This window comes from Synchytrium microbalum (genome assembly GCF_006535985.1).
Source record: "Synchytrium microbalum strain JEL517 chromosome Unknown SmJEL517_scf0028, whole genome shotgun sequence".
Classification (NCBI taxonomy): Eukaryota; Fungi; Chytridiomycota; class Chytridiomycetes; order Synchytriales; family Synchytriaceae; genus Synchytrium; species Synchytrium microbalum.
The window spans coordinates 62771-77492 of NW_022158377.1; the positions used below are offsets into that span (position 1 = coordinate 62771).

The window sequence follows — 14722 nt, forward strand, 5'->3', positions numbered from 1 at the left end:
TTTGCTCAAAGAAAACCGGTTGGGGCATTAAAGTTCGCAAGAGTTTCATTAGGAAAAGCAAGTAAGCAAATACAGTAGCCTTTGTTACATGATTTGCACAATCCTCCAATACTTACGAAGCTCACTTCCACCTCTTTGTTCAGAAGCAACTTGTCGAAAGCCCAAGGCAGCAGATATGTCGCATGGCAAACACAGAACATCTGTATCCAATGCACAGCAGCACGACGAGACAAGACTGCCGCCATCTCCTGGTAAAAGCGCCTCTCGTCGATCCTCTGTAACAGACATAAGTGGACGAACAACTCCAGACAAATCACAACATCAATCACGGTCACCAACTCCAGTACGATCTCCCTCTCATAAAGGCAATGGCCACGACTCGAATACTGATAGCAAACCAACTCTTCTCGTCAACGAACCCGCCACCACGAGATTCCACAACCTCTGGGTCAGATCAATGACAACCTTGTTGATGGTCGGGGGTTTCATCGCAGTTATACTGGCGGGACACTCAAAAGTCATCTTCCTCGTCGCATTTGTACAGACTCTGGTATATAGAGAAGTCATCTCCATTGCGGCAGTCACGCCTCGTGAAAAAAAGCTGCCTTGGATGAGAGCTATAAATTGGTACTTTTTGATTTCGACAAACTACTTCTTATATGGAGAGTCCATTATACATTACTTCCGAAACACTATATATACGCCAGCTTACTGGACGCTTCTGGGACCGCTCGCTAAACACCACAGGTTTATATCATTTGCATTGTATTGTGGAGGATTTGTGTGGTTTGTCATGAATTTGCGAACGCACCACTACAAGTAAGTGAAGCTGAGTGGACATTTAGTCGAGCATCTCATGCAAGAGGGAGTGTGTCTGTTGCAAGATATCACTGCGGAGACCTTTTCGATTTTTTTTGTGCTCGAGTTTGTCGTCCAGCTGTAACTAACCCACCCCAAACAATCTTAGATTCCAGATACAAGCATTCGGATGGACACATATGACGTTACTACTAGTAGTCGTCCAATCTCACTTTATCATAAACAACATTCTCGAAGGCCTCATATGGTTTGTATTACCCGTATCTCTAGTCATTGTCAACGATATAGCAGCATACGTATGTGGATTCCTGTGGGGACGAACACCACTGATATCTCTATCACCGAAAAAGACTTGGGAGGGCTTCATTGGTGCCTTTATAATCACATTTATATTCGGATTTTGGTTTTCTGGCTACCTGACCCAATTCGGGTATCTCGTATGTCCAGCCCGTGATTTGCAGACTACATCATTATCAGGATTGAACTGTACTCGAAATTCCGTGTTTTTGGAACATAGTTGGGTATTGTCAGAGACTGCTGTAGGTGCCTTGGACATGGTGTATAGTAAACTTGGACGAGAAACACCCACAGTCATATCATATTACCCTGTACAGCTACATACAGTCATGCTGTCTTGCTTTGCTAGTCTGATTGCTCCTTTTGGAGGCTTTTTTGCTTCAGGGGTCAAGAGGGCATTCAAAATCAAGGACTTTGGTGATTCTATACCAGGTCATGGTGGGATTACTGATCGTATGGGTGGGTGTTTGGCTGACTGTGTTTTGTGAATGATGTGTCGATTATATGTGAAAGAGCGGAGAAAAGTGAAATGTCATTCCATCTGACACGTTTCCATGATTTAGATTGTCAATTCCTCATGGGTCTCTTCAGCTACATGTATTATCAGTCCTTCATATCACCATCCAGTATCACTGTGGGAGCAGCTCTTCGTATGATTGCGACCCTGAAGCCACATCAGCAAATAAGAATTTATCAGGAATTAGGTGCTCAGTTAACGGCACGTGGATTGCTTCAATAGTGAAGAAGTTGGTTTCATACGTGGCAAGAGTAGTTGTAGTTGCATAGTTGGTTTTGCTCTGTATATAAAACATCACACTTTTCTGATGCACAAACAAAGGCTCATGGTTTGGCTATGTTCAGATACTTGAGCGCGCGATTTATCGTTCAAGTTCCTCGTATACCGCGCCTTCTAAAAGGTTGATGCTTACGGATTTGGGGCGTGTTCGAAGAAAATTGTAGGATGAGAAATGTTGATAGCCATGAAGTATAACCAAAGCAGCTCTAGGAGACATTGAGTATCCAAGGTGGCAGCATGCAAGAATAAAATGTAGTTGACTTTACAAAAGTGGGAATCCTAACATCGACATGTGCAAAAAGCTAACTTGCGGCAATCCTGTAAAATCGACGTATGCAACCGCATGCAATTCACCAACAGCACCCTCACTCAAGGAAGATCCAACAGAATGGAGATATCTGCCTAGCAGCAGGTTCGGTGTTGGTCGACATTCCGACCATCGGCGACTTTCAGGTTTGACATATGGGATCCAATCAGAACAGCAACCCGATTTCCACCGTTAGTCGACTTGTTCAGAGCCATCATAGCAACCTACTGGTAGTGCTGAATTTATAACGATGAATTCTATGCGGGCTATAGTAGGGATTGCATTGATCAATGCGGCTGCCGCTCTTGTTTCGCAGACAAATGTTGTTGGGATGTGGGGTGGCAATGTCAAGACTGGAACCATTTTAGATATCGGTAAGGCTATGGAATAAAGTGATATGGCGATAGGATGGCGTTCTCGTATTTGCAAAACTCATGAGGACTTTTCCGGCAAAGATTCCGGCTAAGAATGAATTTGGAAATTGTTAAAACATATCCCTAACGACACTGATTTTAGGTACCGCCAACGCACCAAGCATTATCATTACTCCCTCTATTCAAGGAAACTTGATTTCGGGAACCTTTTCCAGTTTGAGATTATTAGCAAACTTTACCACATGCTCGACCATTTCGATTGATCCATACGAATTCTATTCTCTGACTGGCTCCGATGTGGCTGGAGCTGGACCATGGACTGTACCTTGGACTGTTGATGTAGGAACGTGGGCGTATGGAGTGCCATGTGCTGCGGTACTGTTCTATGCTGAATTAAATGGGACGCAGACCTCCGATGGTCAAGCATTCCAGTATCAGTCGGCTCCTGTTACTGTTTCGATTCAATTCCCAGCTCAAGTGACTGCTTCTGTGGGAACGAGTCTTGCTGTTGGAACATCTGCAACACTTTCGTAAGTCCATCCGACATTTTCAAAAGAATGTATTTCCTAACACAAAACCAACATAACAGGGTCTCTGGTAATGCTTCAATGTATCCAGCTTGGTACGCAACGAAGTACGCTGTCTCCGTCTCTCCTCCCTGCTCGGCGAATGGTGTAGCAACGACTCTAGCAAGTGGGATCGACAATGGCCAAACATTCTTATTGGATGCTTCCAAAGTCATCCCTGGAAGTGCATGCCCACTCACAGTCTCATGGAATGACGGATCTGGAAATCTTGCCTTGACGAGTTACAACACTACTGTTACTTTACTCGCGGGAAGCAACACTGTACCAACCAGCACACAATCACAAGGAGGTGTTGCTAGTGCGACCTTGGTACCAGCTGCCTCAAGTCAACTTTCACAGCAACAGAAAACAAGCGACTTTATTACCTTGACTGTAAACTCAAACACGGACTTGTCTGTATCGGTTGATTCTAATATTCAGGCTTACTCGCGGTGGTACACTATCGCCACAATAGTCGTTGTTGTCGTTTGTGGGGTCTTTGGTGTATGGGGGACTGCCGCATCAGGAGGTGGCCCAATCACTCCTGATTATGTTGCATTGTGGAAGGTTATGAGCTTTGCTGCAACCACGGGCATGTTAGGAGTCACGCTTCCAGTTTTCTGTAAGAAATTCAACCAGGTTACCAGTATTTGCAGCTTCAAACTCACTGAGTTCGTTTGGTAATTTTAGATGCTGATTACACTGACATCTTCCAATGGGCTTCTTGCACCTTTTCATTTTCATTCGTCAATGATATGATCACCAACCTTATACCCGCACCATCTCAAGACTATTCTCCATCTGGGGTTTTATTCAGACGTGATGGCGCTTCTGCTTTCTCGGCACCAACTCAAATCAACTATTCGCTGGTAATTTGTTCTTCAATATAAGATTGAGAATACTTGGTTCTCACAAAATCTGAATTTGCAGGCTCGTTGGGCTTCATTAGTGGGTGTGGCTCCTGAAAGACTCTTCTTTACAACATTTATTGGAATCCTGTTGGTCGCTGCCTTTATCGCTGGAGTTTATGTCATATTGAGAATCGTTACTGGATGTGTCGCTAGTCGCAAAATTGCTGACTTGAACCGGCGCTTTGGTGGAATCTTTATTTTGTACTTTGCCGTCTTACATCAGCAATTGACTGCTGTGTCTCTCTATCAAGTAAGCCTTTTGCACGTCTTTCCAATCGCTATAGTTATTCACTCAACTTCTTTTCGTTAGAACACGATGAGCGGCAACCCTATGTGGCTATCATTCCTGGCAGGAGCTGTCTTTGTATTGATGCTGGTCCTTCCAGCAGTCTTCATATTCACATTTGTCAGGAAGACAACGCTTAACTTCCTCACCCCAGACAACCATTCCGAAAACTCAACCATGAAGAAGCACGGTGTTCGATACTTTGTGTTCCGTAAATGGCCTGCCAAGATGAGTGGTATCGTCTTTCTCAAGAGTTTTGCTACTGGTGTAGTACTTGCTCTCCTGGGTCGTAATCCAATCACACAAATGGGAGTCCTCGTTGGATTTGAGGTTGCATGGTTTTTGCTAGTCGTGATTGCATCACCATACAAGACCCCCCTCGAAAACAGATTACAATCCGATATTACGTTAGTGTATGTTGGAGCATTGGTGCTTTTACTCGTCCAGCATGCAGGAACATTCACTTTGGGTGTACGTGATACCATCAGTCTAGCTGCCATGGTTTTATCAGCTGCTGCTATTGCCGTGTTGATAATTTGGGGACTCATTTCCGTCATTGCTCGATTCTGGCAACTACGATCTGACAAGAAGAAGAGTTTTGAAGTAGAGCTAAAGAGCAAGAAGAGACAAAACAACGGCCGTGTGGCTCCTATAGATACAACTATCAGCAGTCCACGATCGGCTCTTACTACACCTACTTCTCGTAAGAGGGGTAAATTGTCATCTGCGGTAAGCTCAAGTTCACACTAAGTGTTTTTTGAGAGGGAAGAACGCGTTATAACATTCATAATATTTTCATAAAACAGGTTTCCCCTACCAAAGTCCCAGAGTCAGCAGTACCGACCCTAACAGTAACCTCACCACCAATATGGAACCCATTCACAAGTCCCACCAACACGCTCGCCTCCTTCCTATACAGATCTAAGTCAACTAGGTCCCAAAAATCCATGGCACCGACACTAGTGTCGTATGTACCATCACTACAAGAACAACCAGAAGTTGTGGCACTAGAAGAACGAGCACAATCTCCTCAAAAGCCAAGGAGTCCATCATTGAGCGAGTCTCTATCTCCAACCTTCTTCAAGTTGCTGGAAGACAATGTTTCTGAGCCCCCACGATCGCAACCTGTTACGAGATCAAACTCCAAGAACGTCAAGTTCATGTAAATGATTTTATTCCTGCACTGATGATTATGTACAGAGTGTAGAAACATTCCTTGGGTAATAGAAAAATATCTGTCGAAAACTCGTCTAGTGCAAAGTGAACGTTTAGTAAGATGAATTGTTCTGAGAATTTGCAGAGGTTTAGCTTACGCGGTCGCTCTCAGGTAGCCACCAGAACACGAATTTCTACATATAATCTAGTAGTTCTGTAGCGCAGCTGGACTTGTTTTAGTACAAACTATCACTTACTTTGGTGTATTCATCAATTTGTTGCTGATCTTGGAGAAAGATTTAGGTTGGCCACCTTCGGAAGCTACAGTTAAATCAATTTTAATACGATATTCGCGAACTGGAGCAAACAGCATTGTTGTCGTTCGCGAGCTTCGAAGGAAGACAAAAACGTTTGCCAATCAGCAATTTGAAAAAAACAAAGAGACGAGATTCCCACGTCATTAGGCAACATTGGTCTAAGCAAAGGAGGGGACAATATTTTTCAGAGGATGGCACCGACTCCACGCAGTACTTCTCTAGTGCCAGACATTGATCCATGGCAGGACGAGGCTCCAGAACCGTTGGTGCTTACAATTTCCACTCCAGTTCTTGCTACTCCCAGAGCTTCTGTGTCAAACGAATGGGGTCATGCTACCTCTAGCTGGGATGCCGGATCCGATCGCCATGAACTTGACGAGCACCACAAGTCCAGTACACGGTCATCACATCGCAATTCTGTCGCTTCAATATCGAGCAATGGAAGCCATAAAGCTTCCAGTGTCAAGACTGGAATCGCGAGTAATCAAGATGTATGGTCATCTCAGCACTCGAGATCTCCGCCGATATCGCCTGAAAGTCAAAAGAGTCCAACCTGGAATACCGCAAACTCGAAAACTGGTGAATCTGGCCATTACGTAGAGCCTGTTGCTGCTGCTGCCCCTGTTGCCGCACCACTGACTACCCATGCTGCTCCCAAAATCAGAATGCCAGCTGATAGTGATGATGAAGATGATGTTCCAGCTGGGATCTCTGCTTGGTTTGTTATTGTGCAGCAGAAACCTTAACGTTTCAACAGAAACAAACAGGCTAACAAGAGCTTTATCTCGACAGGCGACCTTCGGTAGACTGGAGAAATACTGAAGCTGAACTCGCGACAAACAAAGCGTCTGGAAACGAAAAAACGTTTCGGTCGAATTGGTCGTGGTCGAAAAAGGAGGAAGCAAAGAGATTGGAATCTATTAATACTGCTGCCGCTGCTAATGATAGAATGTCTCGATCGGAACCTGAGCCGGTTCGGTCGCCGTACGAGTATCAGCAACAGCAGTATCAACAGCAACAGTATCAGCAACAACAGTATCAGCTACAACAGCCGAATGAGACATATCAGTCAATTACTCGTAAATCAGAGCCGAAAAGGCCCGAGATTCCCAGACCCATGCAGCCGAAATTCGGTGTTGGATTTGGATCGTCTAAAAAATCTAGTAGCAATTCATCGGCATCCACACCAGCTGCCCCAACACCATTATCGCCAGTGAATATAAAGCCAGCTGCAGCTCCAGTAGTGCGTACTGAAGACAGCAAACGCTTCTCCAACAATAGTGCCAAATCACCGCAGGATAGAGAGCCTGAGGTACATGGTGTAAAACGTGTGTCGTCTGAAGAGTGGCAAGAAGACGATGCCGAAGAATCGGAGCAAGATTGGGAGGAAGATTCACGAGTATCGTCGGTTAATGGAAAGGTTGCTGTTGCTGAAGAATCTATACCTGATTGGTTTGCTAATGGCGGTTCTCCCCCGACTAACGATTGGACTGACGTGGAATCTCCTACAACCGGTAAACTCAAACCTAGTAACAGTAGCAGGAAGGACGATTATGTTGATACAACAGCTATTGCTACTCCAACCATCTTAAATCCAAGTCCAATGACTTCACCATTAGTGCCTAATGGGCTGACATCACCGACAAATCCAACAGCAAGCATATCTCCATCGCATTTTCAAGATCTTTTAGAACCCGGCTTTTTAGGAATACCGTCAACTACCACTTTTGCGTCTACGATGAGCTCGGGCCCTATGCCTTCAGCAGAAGATATAGATAGGCTTTTTGGAACAATTTACACAGAAGATGTAAAGCCGAAACAGCCTGAACCTGTTATAAATGTAGTGAAAAAGGATGTCAAGAAACCCTCACTCAAAAACCAACAACAAACTGCTACACCTCCTATCACACCCATAGTGAGTCCCAAGAAGGGGTCTCCTAATAATAGCAATAGTCAGCTACTAGTATCTCTATCATCAGATAATGCAGACGATGAAGCGACTCTAGTCAGTCCAACATCCATTGGACGTGACCACCCCGAATACCTGAGCATATATCATGCGCTGCCAATCTTCCAAGTTGTGGCATCTAGTGCTTCTCATGCACCCGCAAAAGGAGCAGTTCTGGGCGCTCTAGCTAGAAGTGCAGCAACGCTGTCGTCGATCAAGGGTGAAGTCATACCTAAATCTAGACGAGGCGATGGCGGTATTCGTCAAGTATTTTGTACTTTTATTTCTGATGAAGGAGTGCAGCATGCGCAAGGACATCTGCCTGCATCGGTTGTTGTAGAGTCGCTTCTGAAATCGGATGTCAAGGTACGCAAAGATTTGTTTGTACTTCTATGGCGAAAAAAAATTCCCGTATTTAAGCCCACTAACTGACTGGAACGATAGGTCTCGGATCAGAGCATGCTTACTGCCATCCAAACCAAACTCTCGTCCAGTCACTCGTTATGCTCGGGTAGACCTGGTATCTTGTTCCTAGACACTCCTCGTGGATTCAATGACCCTGCTCCGTCAGGCACACTGCAATCCATAGCATACCGACCATTGCGTCTGCCCATTATACTAGTAGGTGGCAACGATGTCTCATCTATAATATCAACATATGAATCCGGTCGTATCCGAGGATACGATGTGGTGGCAATCTTAATCGAGGATGTAAACGAGTCCGTACTGGAAGTCGTTGAGCAGAATGTAGATGGAGGAGTCATTGTAGAATGTTTCCCACCAATGCCAACACTATCATCGAGCATTATTAAAACTACTGACAATGATGATTTGACGACAAGTATTGACGATGAAGCAACCGAGAAAGAGACTAAATGGGCGGCAGCTGTTGGTGATATTGCTGATGTAGTGGTAGCAGATTTGATAGCAGGCCATTGTCGTCGAGTTGAAAATCTATCTGATTTAGCTGAACGTGGACGTAGACGATTGTGGTGGCCTAATATACAGCACATGACGTTAGGCCACGTAATTGGCATTGAATCCGAAATGGATCAAGGAATAATCAGTTATAAAGCCCCAACAAAGGACGAATCTGCTCAAGATGTCACCAGTCCAACTGGTACATCGACATTCTGGCTGGACGCTACTGCTGGTGGCCGAATGACATGGACGTCAGCCAATCATCGATTAGCATTATCGCTTGCTTCTGCTGCATCTCGGTATGGGTCTACGGCTTTATCAGCTGCTACTACGGAACCCGCTGTAGTCTTGGCTGAAAAGTTGGCGTGGAGTGTTGGTAAACAGTGGTCGTCTAGAGTGTTTTATACGGATAGTGGTAAAGATGCTATTGAAGTGGGATTGAAGATGGCTATACGCTATTATGAATCTATCAATCGTGAAGAACGGTGGGCTCGTGATGATGTCTGGAATGGGACATGGGAAGTTATCGGTATCGTTGGTGGTGGTGTTAATGATTCGGCGGCTCCTAGTATATTGAATCGTCGTGATAACTGGTGAGTATTCAAGTCGCTCAAGAAAGTTGCTCCGTTGTAGCAAAAAACCCTCTCTGTCATAGACAGTATTAATGCCAACCTTCAAACGTGTTTTTTAGGTATACCGGTCGTGGTCATTGGTTTAATGCTCCGTATATTGTATACAAGGACGGCAAATACCATGTCCGTATCCCTGCCGAAGTGTCTCTGAAGGTCGTACGACCAGACTCTTTAATCTTTGATTCTGTGGACGATGTCTTCAAAATCAGTCGTGATAACAGTATTTTGATGGCCTTGTATCTCCAAGTAAGTTTAAATCTTGATGCACGTCTTCGTGATTGCACAAGTACCCAATAGCCTTTTTTTTAGCACATTCATCGAGAGCTATCCCACCTTGCGGCCAGGGGCAGACGCTTTGGCGCCCTTTTGATTCCATCAGTACTAGTACAGAGCACAGATTCTAGTATGAAGGTCATTGACCCGCTATTCCAGCGTGCCCTGGCACGAGCAGTACGATCTTCTGATCGCAACCATTTCAATCGAGGAACAAGTCTGCCCGTAGTCATGGACGAAACCTTTTCTGGCTTGTACAGATTAGGAGTTCGTAGTGGATGGGAATGGATTGATGTGAAACCTGATGTATTGTGTTTGGGAAACACGTTGGGATTTATGGGTGCGGTTTTGGCTAGTCGGGAAGTGTTCAAGTCGTTTACTGGTGTTGCTGAGATTGCGCTATATGTGGCTCAGAATTATGCTGTGAGTTATGATGTATTTGTGTAGTGCAATTTTTTTCGCTCACTACCTCTTTGTTCCAAACCATAGGGAAATCCCGTATCATGTCAAATGGCACTAGCCAACTTGGCCGATCTATCACGTAGTCCCATGTGGGATGATCGAACTGAACGATTCAAACAGTTTTGGGATGCAGAGGACATTGCTCGATTGTCTAAACTGCCTATTGTGGAAGGTGCTGTTGGTGTAGGGACTGTACTTGTCGTCCATTTCAATCCGGTTGATGATCAAAATGGTAAGAGTGTTTGAATTGTGTAAGAGTGGCTACAAAATCTCATCGCATCTGCTTTCACATAGTTTTGGCGTCTATCGTCGCAGCCAGACTGAGAGATGAACGTATCATTGCTGATGTGGCACCGTTTGGTGTTTCCCTAATTGTGAATCCCAGCTCTAGTAAAGATGTTGCCAAGAGCCTCGTTGTTGGGCTGTACAGAGCTCTTCAAAAGTGCATATAATTTTTGTGGAAACAGTAGAACGGTAGAAGTATAAACGTAAAATAATATATATAACTGTGAATTGTCGGTAATCTCGTCTTTGTCGTGTCATCCTCGCACATTTACAAACGTACAAGTGGCGACATGCCTCCAGCAACATCCCCGACTCGTAAATTTGTTGCATCAGCAGCATCACTGTCTAGTCTCTCTAATATAAAGGGTGGATCGTTCGGAACGAATAAATCCCTTGGTTCTCTGGCAAACTTGTCATCAAAGTATCCTAGACAAGATAAAAGTGCTGAGATCGAGGCTGCAAAGGCTAAAGGTATGTGCTGGATCTATCGTGAATCTATCGAGAACTATGGCTGCTTCACTCTTCTATTGCCACAACCGTGTCCATTCCTTGTCATTAACATTTTGTTTTCGCATTTCAGAGTTACTTTTGAGTGCACCACGAGAGCCGTCAACGGTTGGATTGCTCAAGTCTTTTATTTCTGTCAAGTAAAATGATATATTTGGTACTTGTTAGTATTGTACGGTTTGTCGCTGACTTGCATACTAACGCTAGACAAACATCTGAGATCTTTGTGGTTTGTTTCTCTCCCGATGCCAAGTATTTAACTGTAGGCCTTGGTAACTCTAGTATACAGGTACATGGAAAAGCATGGAATTGTAAAGTGACTACGTGAGGGCTGACTTCTCTTTCGTCAAATAGGTGTATTCAACGCAAACGAACGCATTGGAGAGAACGTTGACTCCTCCATCGGCTGACCTGGAGATATGCATTACGTCGATATCGTTCAGGCCCGATCGACCTAATAGTAAAACAAAGAATGTGCTGGCTGCTACATGTGTGCATGTCGTCTCCGCTCGTTTATCTCTGTTTCCTTTACGTTTTTGTTAACGATATTATTATTAGATGCCGATGGAAGACTAATTCACTGGCATTACACTTCTGGACAGTTACTTTCTGTAGTCACAGAACCCGGAAACGAATCATTGCTTTACGTCACGTATCGAGCAGATGGTAGTCAATATGCAACCTCTGGATCAGACGCGCTAGTGAGGATTCATGATGCCGCTACACAGAAAGTAACGTCACGACTTGAACTAGGGTATGTACCAAACATCAGGCTCAAAAAACAACGCCAGCACCGCATGTGATCATAACACGACACTCACAAACTCAATATACTTAGAACACCGAGTGTGACAACAGGACACAACAGTCGCGTATTCTCTGTCAAGTTCCATCCAACAGATCCAAATATGCTGTGTTCTGGTGGTTGGGACAATACAATCCAGATGTGGGATGTACGATTGCAGTCGTCTGTAAGATCTATATTCGGACCACATTTGTGTGGTGATGCTCTGGATTTGACTGATGACGGGACGACGATTGTTACTGGTAGTTATCGACGAACTGAGGCATTACAGGTATATGAATGGTGAATTTACTTACTGGTTTTGCCATGCTGATGTTTGAGATCCAAAGTGTTTTGAGCTGAAGTGCCTTGTGACAAATAGTTATGGAATTGGGCTGATGGCTCATTGCAAGAATCGGTACCGTGGACTTTAATTGATGGTGCACCAACGACAAAACTGTACAAGACACAATTTAGTCACAGTACAAGTTCGTCACCTCTACGAGGATTCGCAGACAAGAATCGATTCATGCTTGGAGCTGGAGGAGGGCCAAATGCTTGTGAATTACGAATGTTTAACACACAGTCCAAACGAGTGAGCACATAGTGTCCTCCGTTTCAGGTTATTTTGGCTGAGCTTTTTACTATCTATAGTGTGTCGGTATCGCTCAAGGATTTACTTCTTCGCTATACTCGTGCACTATATCGAATGATGAGAAATTCGTGGCTTTGGGAGGTGGAGATAGTACATTATACGTTTATGAGGTTGACATGCTTGCTCCAATCGACTTTCCTTATTGAAGATCGTCTACGAGCTGTATCAATCGGATGTCAGATTGCTGGAAAATAAACGATAAGAGTTTTAAGTATTTGATAGAAATCTTTCCCTTGAGCTTGTGTGTGCTTAGTTGTTGAACGATTGGGATATCCAAGACCAGAGGAAGTGCCCAGTACCAGCCACAATTATATATATAACAACCCATGAACAATTTTCAAACACTTGATACCGGTAGAAGGACGATTCAAAACCGCATCACGAATAGATCTCCATCAAGATATTTCAATGTTGAAAATGCAATAGGCAACCGCAAGGGCCAAACGCTTGGAAGGGGAAGTTTGAATACAGAGAAAAAGCTTTTTATTGTTTCAGCAAAGAAGGATTAAAAACTAATCCTTCTCTTGACCAGTTGTGGGCTACCACTTGCCCTTGTATTCGTGGTCGTCTTCGTAGATCTTGTATTCTTTTTCGAATTTGAGATCCTTAACGTCAAAGTGGTGTGGTTCCTTGTATTCGAGTTTGCTTTCACATTCACATTCGACAGGGACTAAGTGGGGAAGAGTTACGATTTATGAGACTTGGTCATTCGTTGAAGACGGATGGAAGGGTAAAAGCATACGTACTCGTGATGTAGATGACCTTGTAGTGGGCAGGGCAAGTGATGTGCTTGGCGTATACACCTTCGTGGCCTAGTTCGAAGCCATCTGCATTGTAGAGGGTAGAAATGAGGGTAGTTGTTGCCAAATGAAGTGTCAAAATGTGCGAAAGGGAGGGAGTTGAAAGGCGCTTGCAGTATACCTTCGTAGAAGTTCTTGCCGTGGTGTCCATTGCCATAGAAGTCACGCTCATAGCCATCGTGGCCATCAAAGTCACCGTAGAATTCTTCATAGCCACCATACTTCTTGCCATATCCAAGACCCTTGCCATGGTAGTCTCGTCCATAGCCATCGTAGCCTTGTTCATATCCATCTTTGCCACCATAGTAGCCCTTATGGTCACCATCGTAGTATTCTTCAAAGATTTCTTTCTTGACGACTTCAATGACTTTTCCGTCGTTATGTCCGTTCTTGTATCCGCCGTCGTAGGCTGGAGCAGCGAGGACTGAAGTGGCAGTAAGTAGAGCGATGGCAATCTATAATTAGAGATTGCAAATAGAAGAGTGTGAGATACATGGTCAGAAAACGTCGTCAAATGAGGAGTAATGTCAAGAGTAGAGACGACAAAATGGATCTGTTGAGGTATGCTGAATACCCATTGCTAACCTTTGATAGCATGTTGTCTTTGGTACAATGTATGATGGTTCGGATAGTACAGTGTTGATGAGAGGTGAACGTACAGACTTTGGGTGAACGCTAGTGGAACTGGCGCTTTTAAGAGGATCCCAACCTTTCAACTTGAACTGAGCCGCCTGACCTTGAAGTCGGCTGTCCAGTCAAGATAAGACTGACAGCAGGCGACGTCAAGAGCAGAGTGCAAGGAAGGTCTCTAATGAAAGACTGCAGACGCATCTCTCGGTTCACAAAAGGGCGGTTGTCCTGCGTTTCCGTGCAATGAAACAGCCGCAAGTCAAACCTCTCAAATTGACGCAAGGTTTGACTGCCGACTTCAGCGCATGATTGGCGATGTCAAAAGTGACACAAAAAGAACTTCAAAAAGAAGCCAATGTTTCCTCATCCATTCTCAACACCTTCTCATACAAAATACTCTTCAAGCAATCAAACCACCAAGAACAGAATATGTTGTCTAAGGTACTGTGCTTTCATCACCGCAATGATCACTTACGTTCATCGACACCTATCATTCGAGAACGTCTTAACTTCGAAATCTCACAACCTAACCTTATGTACCAGATCTTCTTCACTGTATTGGCTGCCTCCTCTGCCATCGTATCTGTCTTAGCAGATGCCAAGTACTACGGCGATGATGGCTACTACAAAGACGACTACTACCGGGATGACGGCTACTACAAGGATGACTACTACCACAGGTCTCCAAAGGTCGTCGAAAAGGAGGTCATCATTGAAAAATTCTTGCCTCACGAACGTATTGAACACTATGGTCCATACGTTGACGTCTTGGAAAAGGAGGCTGCCTTCAAGAGCATGAAGTACCCTGAAGTCGTCTACCCCAAGGTCGCTCAAAAGGAAGAATGTAGGTCAAATGACACTTTAGAAATTATCGTGGTATTATATTGTGTCCAAAACTGTCATCGTCGAATGTCACTAGCACATTTGAATTTTGACACTCTAAATGGTCATATAGTCAATGAAGGCCACCTAGAAGTCAAATACTTGGAAAAATACC

The 14722-nt window shown here is 44.3% G+C and overlaps 3 protein-coding genes across 3 annotated transcripts; all 3 read left to right on the forward strand.

The window, feature by feature from the left end:
- Positions 1 to 175: 175 nt before the first annotated feature.
- On the forward strand, positions 176 to 1855 carry CDS1 (phosphatidate cytidylyltransferase; the record flags this gene model as incomplete). The annotated part of the gene is made up of 3 exons (XM_031170208.1): positions 176 to 819; positions 968 to 1575; positions 1680 to 1855. 3 exons carry the CDS (start codon positions 176 to 178, stop codon positions 1853 to 1855), a joined length of 1428 nt encoding a protein of 475 aa, XP_031023828.1.
- A 4164-nt stretch (positions 1856 to 6019) lies between these two features.
- SmJEL517_g04281 (uncharacterized protein) lies at positions 6020 to 10516 on the forward strand (the record flags this gene model as incomplete). Its single annotated transcript, XM_031170209.1, has 7 exons — positions 6020 to 6546; positions 6621 to 8142; positions 8221 to 9290; positions 9389 to 9575; positions 9639 to 10025; positions 10092 to 10296; positions 10359 to 10516. The coding sequence occupies 7 exons, from the start codon at positions 6020 to 6022 to the stop codon at positions 10514 to 10516; spliced, it is 4056 nt and encodes a 1351-aa protein (XP_031023827.1).
- Positions 10517 to 10639: 123 nt separating this feature from the next.
- On the forward strand, positions 10640 to 12441 carry SmJEL517_g04282 (uncharacterized protein; the record flags this gene model as incomplete). Its single annotated transcript, XM_031170210.1, has 8 exons — positions 10640 to 10820; positions 10930 to 10996; positions 11064 to 11145; positions 11211 to 11346; positions 11415 to 11610; positions 11695 to 11932; positions 12023 to 12235; positions 12295 to 12441. The coding sequence occupies 8 exons, from the start codon at positions 10640 to 10642 to the stop codon at positions 12439 to 12441; spliced, it is 1260 nt and encodes a 419-aa protein (XP_031023830.1).
- Positions 12442 to 14722: the final 2281 nt, after the last annotated feature.